Here is a 14,423-nt window from a genome sequence, read left to right as displayed (position 1 = left end):
CACTCTTTAATTTTTTCTATTTAGTCTTTACTGTTTGTTGTTTACTCTTTAAATTGTTAAATGTTCAAGTTTTTTTATTTCATATTTGGAATTTGAAGGTTAATTCCTTTGACTTTGACATTTTTCATGTAATTTTTCTTTATTTTTTAAAATTTCAATTATTTTTTAAGATAACCCGAATGAACCCATGAATCAACCTTAACCCGAACATTTAAAATTAGGGTATAGCATTTGATAACCCAACCCAAAAAAATCAACCCGAATCTTGACCCAACCCGAACCCGACCCACCCACCCACCAACCCAATTGCCAGGTATAATTGCAATTACACATAACATGCGAAGGCCAAACTTTTGACTTTGGAGGGAGTCATGATCGGCTGTGCAATGTGCAGTATGCACACCAGATCCTTGGACCTTGGTGCATATCGGTTGTAGTGTACTGCATATAACTTTGCGCACAGAGTTTTGTGAACAGAAAATCAGTGATGTTTTTGAGGATCCTCCAACAATGGATGATTTGGGTGTAAGTGTCTAACACATCAGCTTTCTAAATGGCAGATAGGGAGCATCCCTACTACTAATTGATGGAATAGAAAATCCTTTTCTTATATGTATATCTATAATTCACCGTCTCATATGCGTTTCACCAGTTTTATATCGGCATCGACTTTGGTGAATGATGAGAAACACCTCAGGCCTTATCCTTCCTACCTCACGATGCCCGAGACTGTGTTGGGTTGTGCTCGTCCTGCCAACTTCAGGCTTGCCGCAGATTGACTTAGGCTATGGCCTATGGATAGGGGCCTAACTCTTTAGTGGTGGAAGTGGGCCAGATTCAATTAGCCCAGTTGCAAGTTGCAACACTAGATACTACTCTCCAGAGTTTGTTTGGTAAAAGTGATGTCAGTTCCAGTTTCTGCTCTACATAACGTTTAAAAGTCGTATTTATAAAGTGTAACGTTGTTTAATGGAAACAGTAGGTATTGGAAAACCTGTAGAGTTATTTATTCTTAACTCATTCGTTAATTCTTTTTTTTCTTGTCTTTTACTATTTAAGCTGGCCTTCTGTTATTGGCCGATGCTCTGTATATAAACTCTGTTACTGTAACCCTTTGGACTGCGAGAAAGAATAGTTTTCTCTCCACTTTCTTCTTCTTTCTTGCCTTTTCTTCTTGTTGTTTTGCTTTGGTACATGGTATCAAAGCGACGAGATCTATTGCCTATCCCTTCTTTTTGACTGTTTTCCTATCAACACTATGGAAGAAGAGGTGGATACCTCTGTTACTCGTAATGGTCGAAATACGACCGGCCCTGGAGCTGTTGTAGAGATTACAAGAGAGTCAGCCTACAACTCGAACGGAGACCCTTTCTTCTTGCACTGTTCGGATCATCCTAGAATGTTGCTAGTTACAACACCATTAACTGGAAACAACTACCTCACCTGGAGCAGATCTATGAAGATAGCTCTAGGTGCGAAACTGAAGCTGGGTTTCGTGGATGGGAGGATTGCTCAGCCAGATGAAGGAACAACAGAGTTTGAGCTATGGACAAGGGTGAACTACATGGTAACTTCCTGGATCCTTAACTCAATCTCAAAAGAAATAGCAGATGTCTTTCTTTATACTACTACAGCGAAGGAACTCTGGGATGAAATTGCTGAAAGATTTGGTGAAAGCAATGGGCCTTTGCTGTATCAAATCCAAAGAGATATAAGTTCAATATCTCAAGGGAATGAATCAGTAGCTAAGTATTACACTAGGCTTAAAAGGTTGTGGGATGAGCTAACCTGTTTAATGCCTATTCCATCTTGTACCTGCGGTTCTGCTAAGGCAGTTGCCGATTTGCATTCATTCAATAGATTAATGCAATTTCTTATGGGTTTAAGTGACTGTTATGATAATATAAGGAGTCAAATCCTTGTAATGGAACCCTTACCCTCTGTGAACCATGCTTATTCCTTGGTTCTCAGAATTGAGAAACAGAGAGAAGTACACATAGCTTTTAATGAAAACATAAACTCTACTGGGTTATTTGCCAAAACCCAAAACACCAATCAACCCTACAGAAGAGATGAAACTAATAGGGGAAATTATAAAAAGACAGACATGGGAAGGAAGGATAATGATAGCAAGTATTGTGATCATTGCAATGTGAAGGGACATGTGAAGGAGACTTGCTTCAAGCTCCATGGATACCCAGAATGGTATAAGGAGTTCAAGGAGCAGCAAAAAAAAATAGGAAACAGAACAATGGCCAACATGGTGGAAACTCCCTTTGATTTTGAAACTGAAGAGAAGGTTGATGGGAAAACTGATAAGAAAATGGATTTGGAAAATATGGTGCAACAAGAAATCCTGAAGCTGATGAAAGGGAAGATGACTATGGAAGGCAGCTATGTCAACTTTGCTAACCTGGACAACTATGTAGATAATTCCTTCAATACTGAATGCGCTTTAAGTTTTGCATTGAGTACTATTGACTTATTGAAGTCGGGTACTTGGATAATTGACACAGGGGCTTCAAACCACATGTGTGGAAATAAATCCCTTTTTGATAAGCCTAGACCCACTAAACATCCACTACCTGTTTTCCTACCAGACGGATCCATTTAATTTGTTCATAGCATTGGAAATATTCATTTGTCAACTGATATTTGTTTGAAAGATGCATTACACATTCCTAGTTTTAAATTCAACCTCTATCAGTAAATAAACTTGATGAGTCTGCCCAAATAAAGTTCACATTCTTACCTAGCCATTGTCTGCTGCAAGACCTCCAGACTGAAAGGATTCTGACAGTAGGGAAACTACCAGGAAGCTTATACATCTTGGACAACTCTTGTTTTAGAGAATTCAGATGTAATACAGAGCCAAACAATGACAAGTTGTTTTTGAATTTCAAGGATACTTTTTTACCTTGTAATGCTGCTGTTTCTAGAAATGAAAGTATGGCTACTTCAAAAATCTCTCTTTGGCATGGCCGTTTGGGACATGCTTCAATGAATATTTTAAAGCATATTGATTTTCTTAAATGCTTGAATTTACAAAATGAGGTTGGGTGTGAAATTTGTCACTTGTTTAAACAATAAAGGCTACCTTTTCCAACCAGTAGTATCACTACCCAACAACCCTTTGAATTAATCCATTTGGACACTTGGGGACCATACAAAGAGCTTTCAATTACTGGAGCCACATATGTTTTAACAATTGTGGATGACTGTTCCAGAGCAACTTGGACCTTTCTGATGTCACACAAAACCCAAACACTTGCCATTTTCACTCAATTTTTTAACATGGTTAAGGCCCAATTTGATAAAACTATCAAAACCATAAGGTCTGACAATGGAACAGAGTTTACAAACCATGGCTTCCAATCCTTTCTTTCTAGCAAAGGAGTGTTACATCAAAAGACATGTCCTTATACACCTCAACAGAATGGAATTGTTGAAAGAAAACACAAGCATCTCTTGCAAGTGGCAAGAGCTCTCATGTTCCAATCTTGCTTGCCAAAAAAATTCTGGGGACATTCCATCCTTATGGCTACTCATATTATAAATAGACTACCCTCATCAGTGTTAGCCTGAAAATCTCCATTTGAAGTCCTATTTCATAAACCACCGGATTATACCAATTTAAGATGCTTTGGTTGCTTATGCTATGTGACAAATACATTACCTCATAAAAACAAATTTGATCATAGAGCATTTAAGTGTATATTCATTGGGTATAGTCCTGGCCAAAAGGCCTATAAGGCCTATGATTTGGAAAAACATAAAGTTTATGTGTCAAGAGACATAAAATTCTAGGAGCAAATCTTCCCTTTCAGAACCAATTCAGTTTCTGTTGACAAAAATCCATCATTTGTTTTACCACTACATTCTCCAGATGATATTCCAGATTTTTTACCAACCCCTACACCAGATGCATCATCACCCATACCATCAACAGGGGAGCCCAATGAAACACCTAATTTTTTGGATTCACCAACCTCTGAACCGGCAACAGAAACCACTGGTCCACCTTGTGATTTACTTCCTGAAACTACAGTCCCAGTTACTACAAACAACCTACCCCCTATCAGACAGAGTATTAGAGTCAAAACGAAACCAGCTTGGCTTACAGACTATGTTACTAACTTGGCTTGTAGCAATGTTAGAACTACTGTCAGAATCCTCAATCAGTCACAGGTTCATGCATCATCACCTCACACACCTTCAACATATCCCTTTGTTCAATCACCTTCACTTTCTGCATCATATTTATCCTTTTTAGCTAATGTGTCAAATATTCAAGAACCAACTTCTTATAATCAAGCCAGTACTAATGCTGAATGGACTAAATCAATGAATGAGGAATTAAAAGCATTAGAGAAGAATGAAACTTGGGAACTCACTGATTTACCAGAAGGAAAATGGGCCATTGGTTCCAAATGGGTATATAAACTGAAGTTGAATCCGGATGGCAGTGTGGATAGATACAAAGACAGGCTGGTAGCCAAAGGCTTTCACCAGGTGGAAGGGATTAACTATTTTGATAGCTTCTCTCCTGTGGCCAAAACAATAACTGTAAGAATTTTTCTTGCAATTGCAATATCTAAATCATGGCCTGCCCATCAATTGGATATCAATAATGCATTCTTGCATGGGTATTTGGATGAGGAAGTCTACATGCAACCTCCAGGAGGGTATTATAAGGCTGCCAAGGGTCAAGTCTGCAAAGTGAAGAGATCACTATATGGGCTTAAACAAGCCTCAAGACAATGGAATGCTGAATTTAGTAACAAAATTAAGGCTTTTGGTTTCCATCAATCAGCTCATGATCACTATTTATTTGTTAGGCACTCATCTTATTCCTTCATTGCATTGTTAGTGTATGTAGATGATGTGCTTTTAACAGGTACCTCAAAAGCAGATATCATTTCAGTCAAACAGTACCTGGATAAGCTATTTACTATCAAAGATCTTGGTTACGCCAAGTATTTTCTGGGTTTGGAGATTGCTAGGAGTTCTTCAGGTACTGTTCTTAACCAAAGGAAGTACATTCTTGACATTCTAACAGATTCTGGACTCCTAGGTGCTAAACCAGCTAAAACACCTTTCCCCAAAGGTCAAAAACTGTGTGCAAACAAAGGCACCCCACTAGCTGAACCAGAAAGATATAGAAGGCTTGTTGGACGTTTATTGTATTTGAATATTAGTAGGCCAGACATTAGCTACTCTGTACAACAAATAAGTTAGTTTGCAAACTCTCCATGTCAGTCACACTGGGAAGCTGCAATACACTTGCTTAGATATCTAAAAGGTTGTCCTTCAAAAGGCCTTTTTTATCTAATAGACAATTCTCTTCACTTGGAAGCTTTCAGTGGTGCAGACTGGGCCTCCTGTTCTGAAACCAGAAAATCCTTAACAGGGTTTTGCATTTCTTTGGGGCCAGCTCTCATTTCTTGGAAGACAAAGAAGCAAATAACAATCTCAAGATCATCAACAGAAGCAGAATATAGGAGTTTAGCAGCAACGGTTTGTGAACTTCAACGGATCTCCTATGTTCTTAAGGATTTTGGCATCCAATTAAAACTTCCAATTCCTCTTTGGTGTGACACTCAAGTTGCTCTACACATCACTGCCAATCCAGTGTTTCATGAAAGAACAAAACACCTGGACATTGATTGCCACTTAATTAGAGAGCAGTTTAAGCAAGGCTTTATCAATCATCAACACATCTCCACTCATCACCAAGTAGCTGATGTTTTTACAAAGCCACTTTCTTGTCCTAAATTCAGCAATTTCATGTCCAAGTTGGGTTTGCTTGATATCCACCAAACTCCAACTTGAGGGGGGGATGTAGAGTTACTTACTCTTAAGTCATTCGTTAATTCTTTTTTTTTTCTTTTGTCTTTTACTATTTAAGCTGGCCTTCTGTTATTGGCCGATGCTCTGTATATAAACTCTGTTACTGTAACCCTTTGGACTACGAGAAAGAATAGTTTTCTCTCCACTTTCTTCTTCCTTCCTTCTTGCCTTTTCTTCTTGTTTTCTTCTTCTTGTTGTTTTGCTTTGGTACAGCTTCTAACAAGACTTTCAACCAAACAAAACACTACAGCCACACATCAGGAGTATCTCCTGTGGTGGTTTGTTGGGAACAGATCTGAACTCATTTCGTAGTGCTCGTGCATTTGAAATGTTTTGATCATTTTATGAACATGAAAATGCTATTCTACCTAATTTTCCAATGCCAAAATGACAAATACCATCTGCTGACCACAAGACTTTAGGGGAAGTTCAAATCTGCTGACCACATGGCTCTTATACTTTATATTGTCATTCATAGGAAGATGATATCGATGATATGTGGCTGGTTGAAGTGTCTTGTGGTCAGCAGTCTCGAACTAATAATTAGGGTAGAATGGGATGTGTATATCAATGTCTCATAAAAATTGGTTAATTTATCAATATCCAATATGCTGGTCACAAAGATACTATGCACATTGGAAGCATCTCTCATCAATGACGATACAAATGCAAAAGATGTTCCCGATGTGGGGACATCTTGTGGCCAGCGGTTTAGAAGTAATTGTTAGGGTGGAACAGTAGAATGGGAATATGCATATCAATCATAAAAATTGGTTAACTAACCAACATCCAATATGCTGGTAACAATAAGATACAACTGCACATTGAAAAGATTTTGCATGAATGACAACATTAGAAGTACAATAAATATTCTTGATTTGGGGTTATAGGCTCTTGTGGCCAGCATATTTTTGAACCATATATGGAGTGTTTGAGTTTAGAACTGTGCAATCAACAGAGTATTTCTTGAATAGCCCTAAATCTAAGGTTCAAAGTATCCACATGTATCGACCCGTATTGGCCGATATGTATCGTATCGGGAGTACCCTGATATGCTTCTATAGAGGGTATAACGGGGTTCTAACCGGTTCAGGGGGTGGAGGAGCTTTAAACTGCCCCCCCTGAACTAGTTTTGAAAAAAATAAAAAAAAGGACCGATACTACCCAATACGCCCCTATCGACATATCAAGCTTATCGATATTTAGAACCTTGCATAAATCAATACAAATACTAGATGCTCAATTTGCGAGGTATACATATGTACTTAAGGGGGTGTTATTTTTCTGGATTTTGAGAGGGGGGAATGTTGGTCAATGGGATTTTGGTTCCCATTGACCAAGAATCCATGTTCATTTTTCAAATTAATGTGGGGACCATGGAAAGTTTATCTTCCTAGGTATAAGTGATACCCATCTCCTAGGTGGGTAAATAACTTTCCCACCTAGGAGGAAAGTTACTAACACTTGAATGGGATAAAAATGCCCCTTTTAATAATAGATTTTTATGAAAAATGGTCATTATCTTATTTACCTAAGAAATAAAAGAACATGGGTAAATGCACTTACCTAGTTAAGTGTTTCCAAGGAGAAACTTACCCAGGTAAATAACTTACCAAAAAGCGAAGGGGGCCTAAGGCTAAATCTAATTAGAAGTGTATCTTATGTGGCTTCACTCACTTAATAGGTTGATTCAATGGACCTAAGAATTTTCACGTGGCAACAGTCATTAATATCTCCACATATTTAGAGTTTAATTATAGGTAGGTTGTCTTAGTACCATTGTTGTTTCTAGCTAAAATATTGTGTTGATTAATATAAATTGGCAGTGTTTTTGAACTGTTGTTGATCTGGATGATTGAACTATTCGGCCCAAAAACTATCTAGGCAACCAGTTCTGTTTCACCCTTAATTCGTTTCTTAGCCAAAAATTATTAACTTAGTCATTGACCCATTGACCTATATAATTGAATTGTCCACCCATTTGACCTAGATAACCGTTCAAACCAGATGATCTGACCTGAAAACCGGCAGCCAAAGCGGTTAGGTTCCAAGTCGATTTTTGAAGCATTGCAAATTGGCATACAATTGCTGCTTATAATTGAAGCAAGCATGAAAAGCTGTTTGTAAAAAAAGTCAAATTGACATCTCTTAAGTCTTGCCCCAGGGTGTAAAGTTTAACCAGTCTAACTAAAGTAATTCTCAAATATGATATGATACGACGAAAACATATCACTAACCAATTTCTATTCTTCAACCCAAAACGTTTCATGTAGAAACAGTAATGATACCAAACACAACCCAATAAACATCAACAGGTAGAGTTATCTCATTGATGTATATGTACATACTAAGCACAATTATCAATCTTAATGTTTAAAATAAAAAAAAAGGTGATCCACAAAAAGAAAAATAATAATAAAGATATAAACGGTGAAAAGATTTCATCCATCCCTTTCATTTATTTAATCATGAGCACCGCCCCCCTAAAAACCAGCTATATTCAAAGCTTTGGTCCACATCAACCATTTTCTTCCATCAACAAAATCAATCCGGTTGTCGTAATATCCTGGTCCAGGTTTTATATAGGTGGCCACCCGCGGGATTATCCAGCAAGGACGACTCAAGGTTGCTACGTAAACATGTATTTTCTCCCTCCATTCGTCTTATCCTTACTTATCAGGTTCCAAACCTCATCTCTCAAGTCATCTCAGCCTTCTCCTCATTTTTTTTATTAAATAATTGACACAAAAAAAAAACTCATACACGAGAAGGTATAGAGTTGATGAATAAGTAATAAAGAACTCCTGTTGCCAACGATCATCACATGTGAAATGGACAGTTTGAATTGGCGACATCAGCCCTCGTTAATTGGGTTTCTTGGATCTTAGCCCATGCAGAATATCTTCTTTGATTCAGTTGCTTCAGTTTATGAACAACAAGGAATAGTACTGGAATGATTCTAACTAAGACTTGATTAATTTGCAAATACATAATCTATAAATTTAATTCTCTCTAAGATGCTATATATAATTATTCTCCATGATAAAGTGTGCCTGTTTGGGAGGGTTGAAGCACAGCGGTCAGCGGCTTCTAGCCATCCATGCGTGGAATTTATATATAGACAGGAGTTTTTATTGATTTTTCCATATTAGAAATTATTATGAATTTGTAGTGTTTTTTTTTTTTTTTATAATTGGGAACAATAGTATTTAGTTAGGTGGAGAAATCTATCACAATTCAAAGGATTTGAGATAATATATTTAGAAAATTAATATAAATTTTTAAAAGAAACAAACTACAAAATTTCCCAAAATTTTTGAAAAACAAAATCCACTCCATCAGCCAACTGTAGGGGTGTAACTCGAATTGGCCTGAATTAACATTTTACTCCGAGAACCATCTTTGTCTAGATTATATATATGACTTCAACTTTTTTTAACTTCTTAAGCAGTTAAACCAGTTTTCAACAAATATAGCTTACATTGTTTGTGTAGCCGAGCCAACACAGCTTCTTCAAAGCTTTGTTTTTTAACTCAATCCCTCCAAACAGGCCCAAAATATCAAGCCTTTACTTGTAGAGAGAGGTGAATTGATTCTTGAGACAGGAACAAAGTTATTAATAAAATAATAAGTAACACAGAGACGTTTTAGCCGGTGAGGTATTCAGGTGTCAGGCCTCCACCCGACTGGTCTACCTGTTTCTGATTCTATTTTAATATATAACAAACAAACACGCCTCTGTTCCCCTCATTATATCAACAAAATGGAATCTGTTAAAGTGTATAATCATTTAATTTCCGAAATTACCCCTACACGTTGGACAACAGGCACCGAAAGCAACCGGGATAAAGACACTACCACCACCATTTTTTTTGTCATTTTACCACTCTAATAAGCAAAGAAGGAGGGTTGGAAAGCGGAAACAAACTGCTATTTAGAGAAGGTCAGTTTCGTCACGCGGTCGCTGTTTTGCTCAAAATAACAAAGTTGCCACTGAAAGTCTAGAAAGACCATGCAGCCCATCATCCATCCAAAGAAAGTTCCAAGAGTCTGACATCTTAGCCATTAATTACCTCGAAATTTACAAATTTACCAAGAACAGGCCTAGAGCTAGGACGCCTTTTGAGACTTCTGGGTTCTGGCCGACCTTACAACCGTGTCTGTTGTCTTCCGTAACCCGAGGGAAAGCATTTACGCAACTTCTGTATTCTGTGACTGTAACGTTGGAAGAGAAGACGTGTGAGGGGTATTTTCGCTATTTCATGTGTTTTCTGGGCCATAACCCACAGGTGAGGTGTTGTATCTATAAACGAGAAGAGGGTGAACACTAACAGGTCTGATCGTGTGCTGTCATCAGCTGTAGCGTTTCACTTCACGCCTGTGTTCTTTTTTCTTCTTCTTCGTTCACTTCATTGTTTGGTTTCAAAGCTCTCTGTTCCCTCTTCACCAGCGTCAGAAGCTTTGCTCCATAAATCGAATATCAGAACCCATGGAGGACCGTAAAGAGGTGATTATTTTGTTCTTTAGTTTTTTATGGTTTGGTCTGTGCTTCGTTTTTTCTGAGTTTTTTTTTTTTAGAATATTAATGCTTTTGAAGATGAAGTGATGAACTGTGGAGATGTTCCTTTGATTTGGAGAGTTGAAGCGTTAATGACTTTAGAATTTCAATGCTTTATCATCGGAGTCTCTGTTTTGGATTGAGAAAGTTTCAGGTTCCCCTGTGTTCTCCCTTATCGAGGATTGAGTTAGGTCTAAAGAATGCACTTTTAATGGCCAGAATCGGTCAGGGATCGTATCCCTCAAGAGTTTGAACTTTGATTTTAGAGATTCATTGATTTTTCTCGATTACCAATCTTATGTCATGATTCCGGAAGAAAGGATCTTGTTAAGGAGGTATCTTTGAAATTGGCACTAAAGGAAACACTAATCTACAATAATCTTGGAGAAAAAAGATAATCATTAATAGTAATGAACAATTAATTAACACTAACAGAATGATTTAGTAACAATCCATTTCTAATTTAACCATTACTCTTGATATGTGTTTCAATTGCGAAGTTTACTGAAAAAAAAAGAAATCAGATGATTGACATCTCCGGAGTTTCTCTACTATTGTCTTCTTCTTTCCTGTTTTTTAGTCGACTTGGTGCTATTTACGAGATTAAAGTTCATGAATGGAAGCTTTAATTTGTACCAGAATCTGAAGTCTGAAACTATCTAAATTTTTGGATGATAAATGTTGCAGAAAAACGCGGCATGGCTATCTGTGCCACAGTTCGGGGATTGGGATCAGAAGGGAGACTTGCCGGATTATTCTATGGATTTCACCAAGATAAGAGAGATGAGAAAACAGAACAAGCGTGACATCTCTAGAGCCAGTCTCGGTAACGAAGAGGAGCTCACCAACGGTCACAACAACAAAAACAGCAGCAACAACAACAACAACATTAACAACAACCAGGTCCATCACCACAACCATGTGAATGATGATCAGCATCCCCACAACCACTCTCCAACTGTAAGTCCCCCTTACCTGTTGGTTGCCACCTTCTGTGATACTAATCTTGGATGTCTGCAACTTTCCATTTTTCTAGTGAGCTGTGAATAGGATAGGATATGACTGTTGTTTTGTTTGAATTGGGCAAAAACGCGTTGAAGTCTGGTTGGTTGGCAGTTGGCACATTCGTGGATGTGAGGCTGCTAGCTGACAAATCGGATTTCCTGTCCACTACTCTCTACTCACACTGTACCCGCATTGCGTTGCAGCCACACATCGCCATCTTATTGTGAGATGTGCGGCTGCAGTGTGCTGTGGGTAGGGTCCGGGTAAAGAAAGTGAGTAGGAAATTTGGCTTCGCTAGCTGAAGCCAGTCTGGACTCTGGAAGTATGGGTTACAGACGAGACGAGTGACGACTGTTTTTTCTATGTGCATTCTGATTGTTGTGTGATACGTTTTGTCACGATGATGGGCCGTGGGCCGCGGCTTTGTGCAGTAGTAAAGTAGCTTTCATGTGTCATACAGGGTAGAATGTGAGGTGGCCCATCATTGGAAGGCGGTGGGATTGGAATCTAGTGATGTTGTGTTGGTACCCACGAGCCCCTGATGGTTCAAAGAGAGAGTGTGTGGGCTGGCCTCGTAGGATTCTCTGTTTTTGGTCCCTGGATTAATGCGGTGTATGATGGGAGGATCTCATGAAATACATGATGTGGTGCACATTCCGTAGGTCACAGGCTAGAAGGGATGGCGGACTAGTGGGAAATATTGAATTGGGCAGCTTGGATAATAAATTTGTAAATCCATTAGCCGTCCACATGAGTGAGAGTAAAGGCTAGAATTAGTGCTGGAAGTTGGGAGCTGGGACAACTATCTTGGTCACAGATGAGATCGAAAATTAAAAAATTACAAATGGGGAGAAAACATGAACCACTATTATTAAAACTGGATCTAGATCTAGATAAAAATACAGGTAGGACTGATGGGTGGATGCGTGGATTAGAAGGAAAAATGATAGAATTATATGTTGTGGATAGGGCTGGCAATACTTGTTAAGAAATGAATTAAAGAGTTAACCAGGAAACAATGATTTTCTTTGTTGGAACATTTATTAATTCGATCCTCGGACAGTTGGTGATGAAGATTTTCTGGGATGGGTCGCTGTGGGTTATTATGCAAAGCAATTGAAGGCTTTTGGTTGGATGATGGATTATACTGTGAAAGCAATAATACCCATTTTAATATAGAATCATGAATTAGTAATTGATTTGTTGAACTTGAGGACTAATTCAAAAGCTTGAATATCAATACCAAAGGTTGCTCCAATCTTCTCGATTGAAACCATGACACATCCACCTTTCCATCATGTATGAAATGTGGGCTCAGTCACGTTATTCAACAGCTTTCGGCTTGATTCTCTGGTAACTTGAGTCTTGATAATTATTATAGGTTGAAATTCTAATTGTCAGACGTTGGATCAAATGGTCCAATTGACACTCTTGAGTTGAAGGTTAGGCAGTCAAATTGTCTTGATTTGAAAAGCTATTGGCACAGTTCACGTGATTAATTAAAGGGTGACCCGTGACCGGGCTATTGGAATTTTCCTAATGTTTGGTTGAAGTTGCAGAAAGGTTGGATATGGATTAACAAATTAACAATTGAGCGACCTCCGCCCCAAGGTCTCTTGTTAGTATTTGTTTGTAATCTTCTTTGTTGGATTTTAGATTTTGTCAACTCATTGATTTTTTGAGAGTTGAGTTTATTTACGTTGCCGGGCTGAGAAGATGTTTTTATCTTGTTTTTGTTTGGACAGACGAGGAGGAGTTTTCTCAGCTACTTCAACTGTTGTGTAAAGGCGTAAACGGGGTCCGAGGTGGCATTTCCACCTCTTCCAAACTGTGTAATGAGATATGGGGGACTAGTATTCTTCTTTCTTTCTTCTTGTTCTTTTTCGTTAATTGTAATTTTCCTGTTTTTTCAGCGAGTAATATAATGTGTTCGCATTAAATGATTTTTGTAATTAATATTTCAAATGGTATGCATGTATCTTTGTCTGATATTCCGTGGACATTGATCAACACCCTGAATTGGTATGGTAAATAAGGAGGGCAGTTTGAATTTCCTTGCATCAATAAGATAAGAGAAGCTGCCATCCATGACTTGATCAGGAGCTGTTTGTATGCTATGCCCCTCTGTAACCCTATCCTGCACTGTTCATCTCCAAAGTAGGCATGCCGGTTCATGGTCGTAATTCTGCTTTGACAGCCAAGAAAGTTAAGAGGGCTAAAAAGAATGAAGAGAGTGGTAATTAGCTTCCCCTCCTAACACTGTCAGTGGGGATTGGGGAACATGTAAAACAGGGAAAAAAAGGAAGAAAATTTACTGCTTGATCCTTAATTGAGCAGAAATTTTACGTAAATGATAGTTAGCTTTTGGAAATATTTAGTACAACAGAAGGAATTAAGGTTTTAAAAACTGACATAGAACCAGAACTGTTCTGGCCACTGTCTGATTCGACGTTCCAACTAAAAAATAAAAAATTAATTAAAACAAAAAAATGACCAAAATCTTGAATGGGCTGGATGGTTTGATCGCCGGTTCATTGATTAATTCAACAGTTTTTGGCCAAAAATTAGATTTAGGGTAAAATAGAATCGGTTGTCTGGATGATTCTGGTCCAACTGTCTGGGTCAATGATGGTTCAAAAATACTGAAAGGAATTCTTGAATTATCTTTCTTTTCTCTCACAAGACGAGTTCAGATCTGCTACTCGCGGAGCGTGTCCAACACCATCCCTCACAGAGCATTGCAGGCGTGCAATGAGGACATCTCCCGTACATGATGCTCGTTATCAATATGGGAAGGGAAGATGTTCCGTGTCGCGCTCCGTGAGGAGCAGATTCGATCTCTCAGACTCTCACAAGACATGACAGACGGAATGGTCCCCGATGGAGTGGAATTATTAGAAGGATTTGTCTACCATGCCGCTCAACCCATATGGTCGAGATAGTGCTTTGTTGAATGGGGCTTCCAATGCAAAGTTGGGATATAAAGATTAAAGTTGACATGGACAACGGC

The 14,423-nt window shown here is 38.4% G+C and overlaps 2 protein-coding genes across 2 annotated transcripts; both read left to right on the top strand.

Moving 5' to 3' along the window:
- The first annotated feature begins 1,258 nt into the window (after nt 1–1,258).
- Nucleotides 1,259–5,238, top strand: LOC148791365 (uncharacterized). The gene is made up of 2 exons (XM_088888158.1): nt 1,259–2,495; nt 3,887–5,238. The coding sequence occupies exons 1-2, from the start codon at nt 1,259–1,261 to the stop codon at nt 5,236–5,238; spliced, it is 2,589 nt and encodes an 862-aa protein (XP_088744284.1).
- Nucleotides 5,239–10,068: 4,830 nt separating this feature from the next.
- LOC104600005 (uncharacterized) lies at nt 10,069–13,402 on the top strand. The gene is made up of 3 exons (XM_010262796.2): nt 10,069–10,357; nt 11,096–11,368; nt 13,159–13,402. The coding sequence occupies exons 1-3, from the start codon at nt 10,340–10,342 to the stop codon at nt 13,204–13,206; spliced, it is 339 nt and encodes a 112-aa protein (XP_010261098.1). The 5' UTR covers nt 10,069–10,339; the 3' UTR covers nt 13,207–13,402.
- Nucleotides 13,403–14,423: the final 1,021 nt, after the last annotated feature.

This window comes from Nelumbo nucifera, chromosome 5, assembly GCF_055504915.1.
Source record: "Nelumbo nucifera cultivar China Antique chromosome 5, China Antique-T2T, whole genome shotgun sequence".
Taxonomy (NCBI): domain Eukaryota; kingdom Viridiplantae; phylum Streptophyta; class Magnoliopsida; order Proteales; family Nelumbonaceae; genus Nelumbo; species Nelumbo nucifera.
The sequence above is the reverse complement of the archived record's forward strand: the minus strand, read 5'-3'. Positions and strand labels throughout refer to the sequence as shown.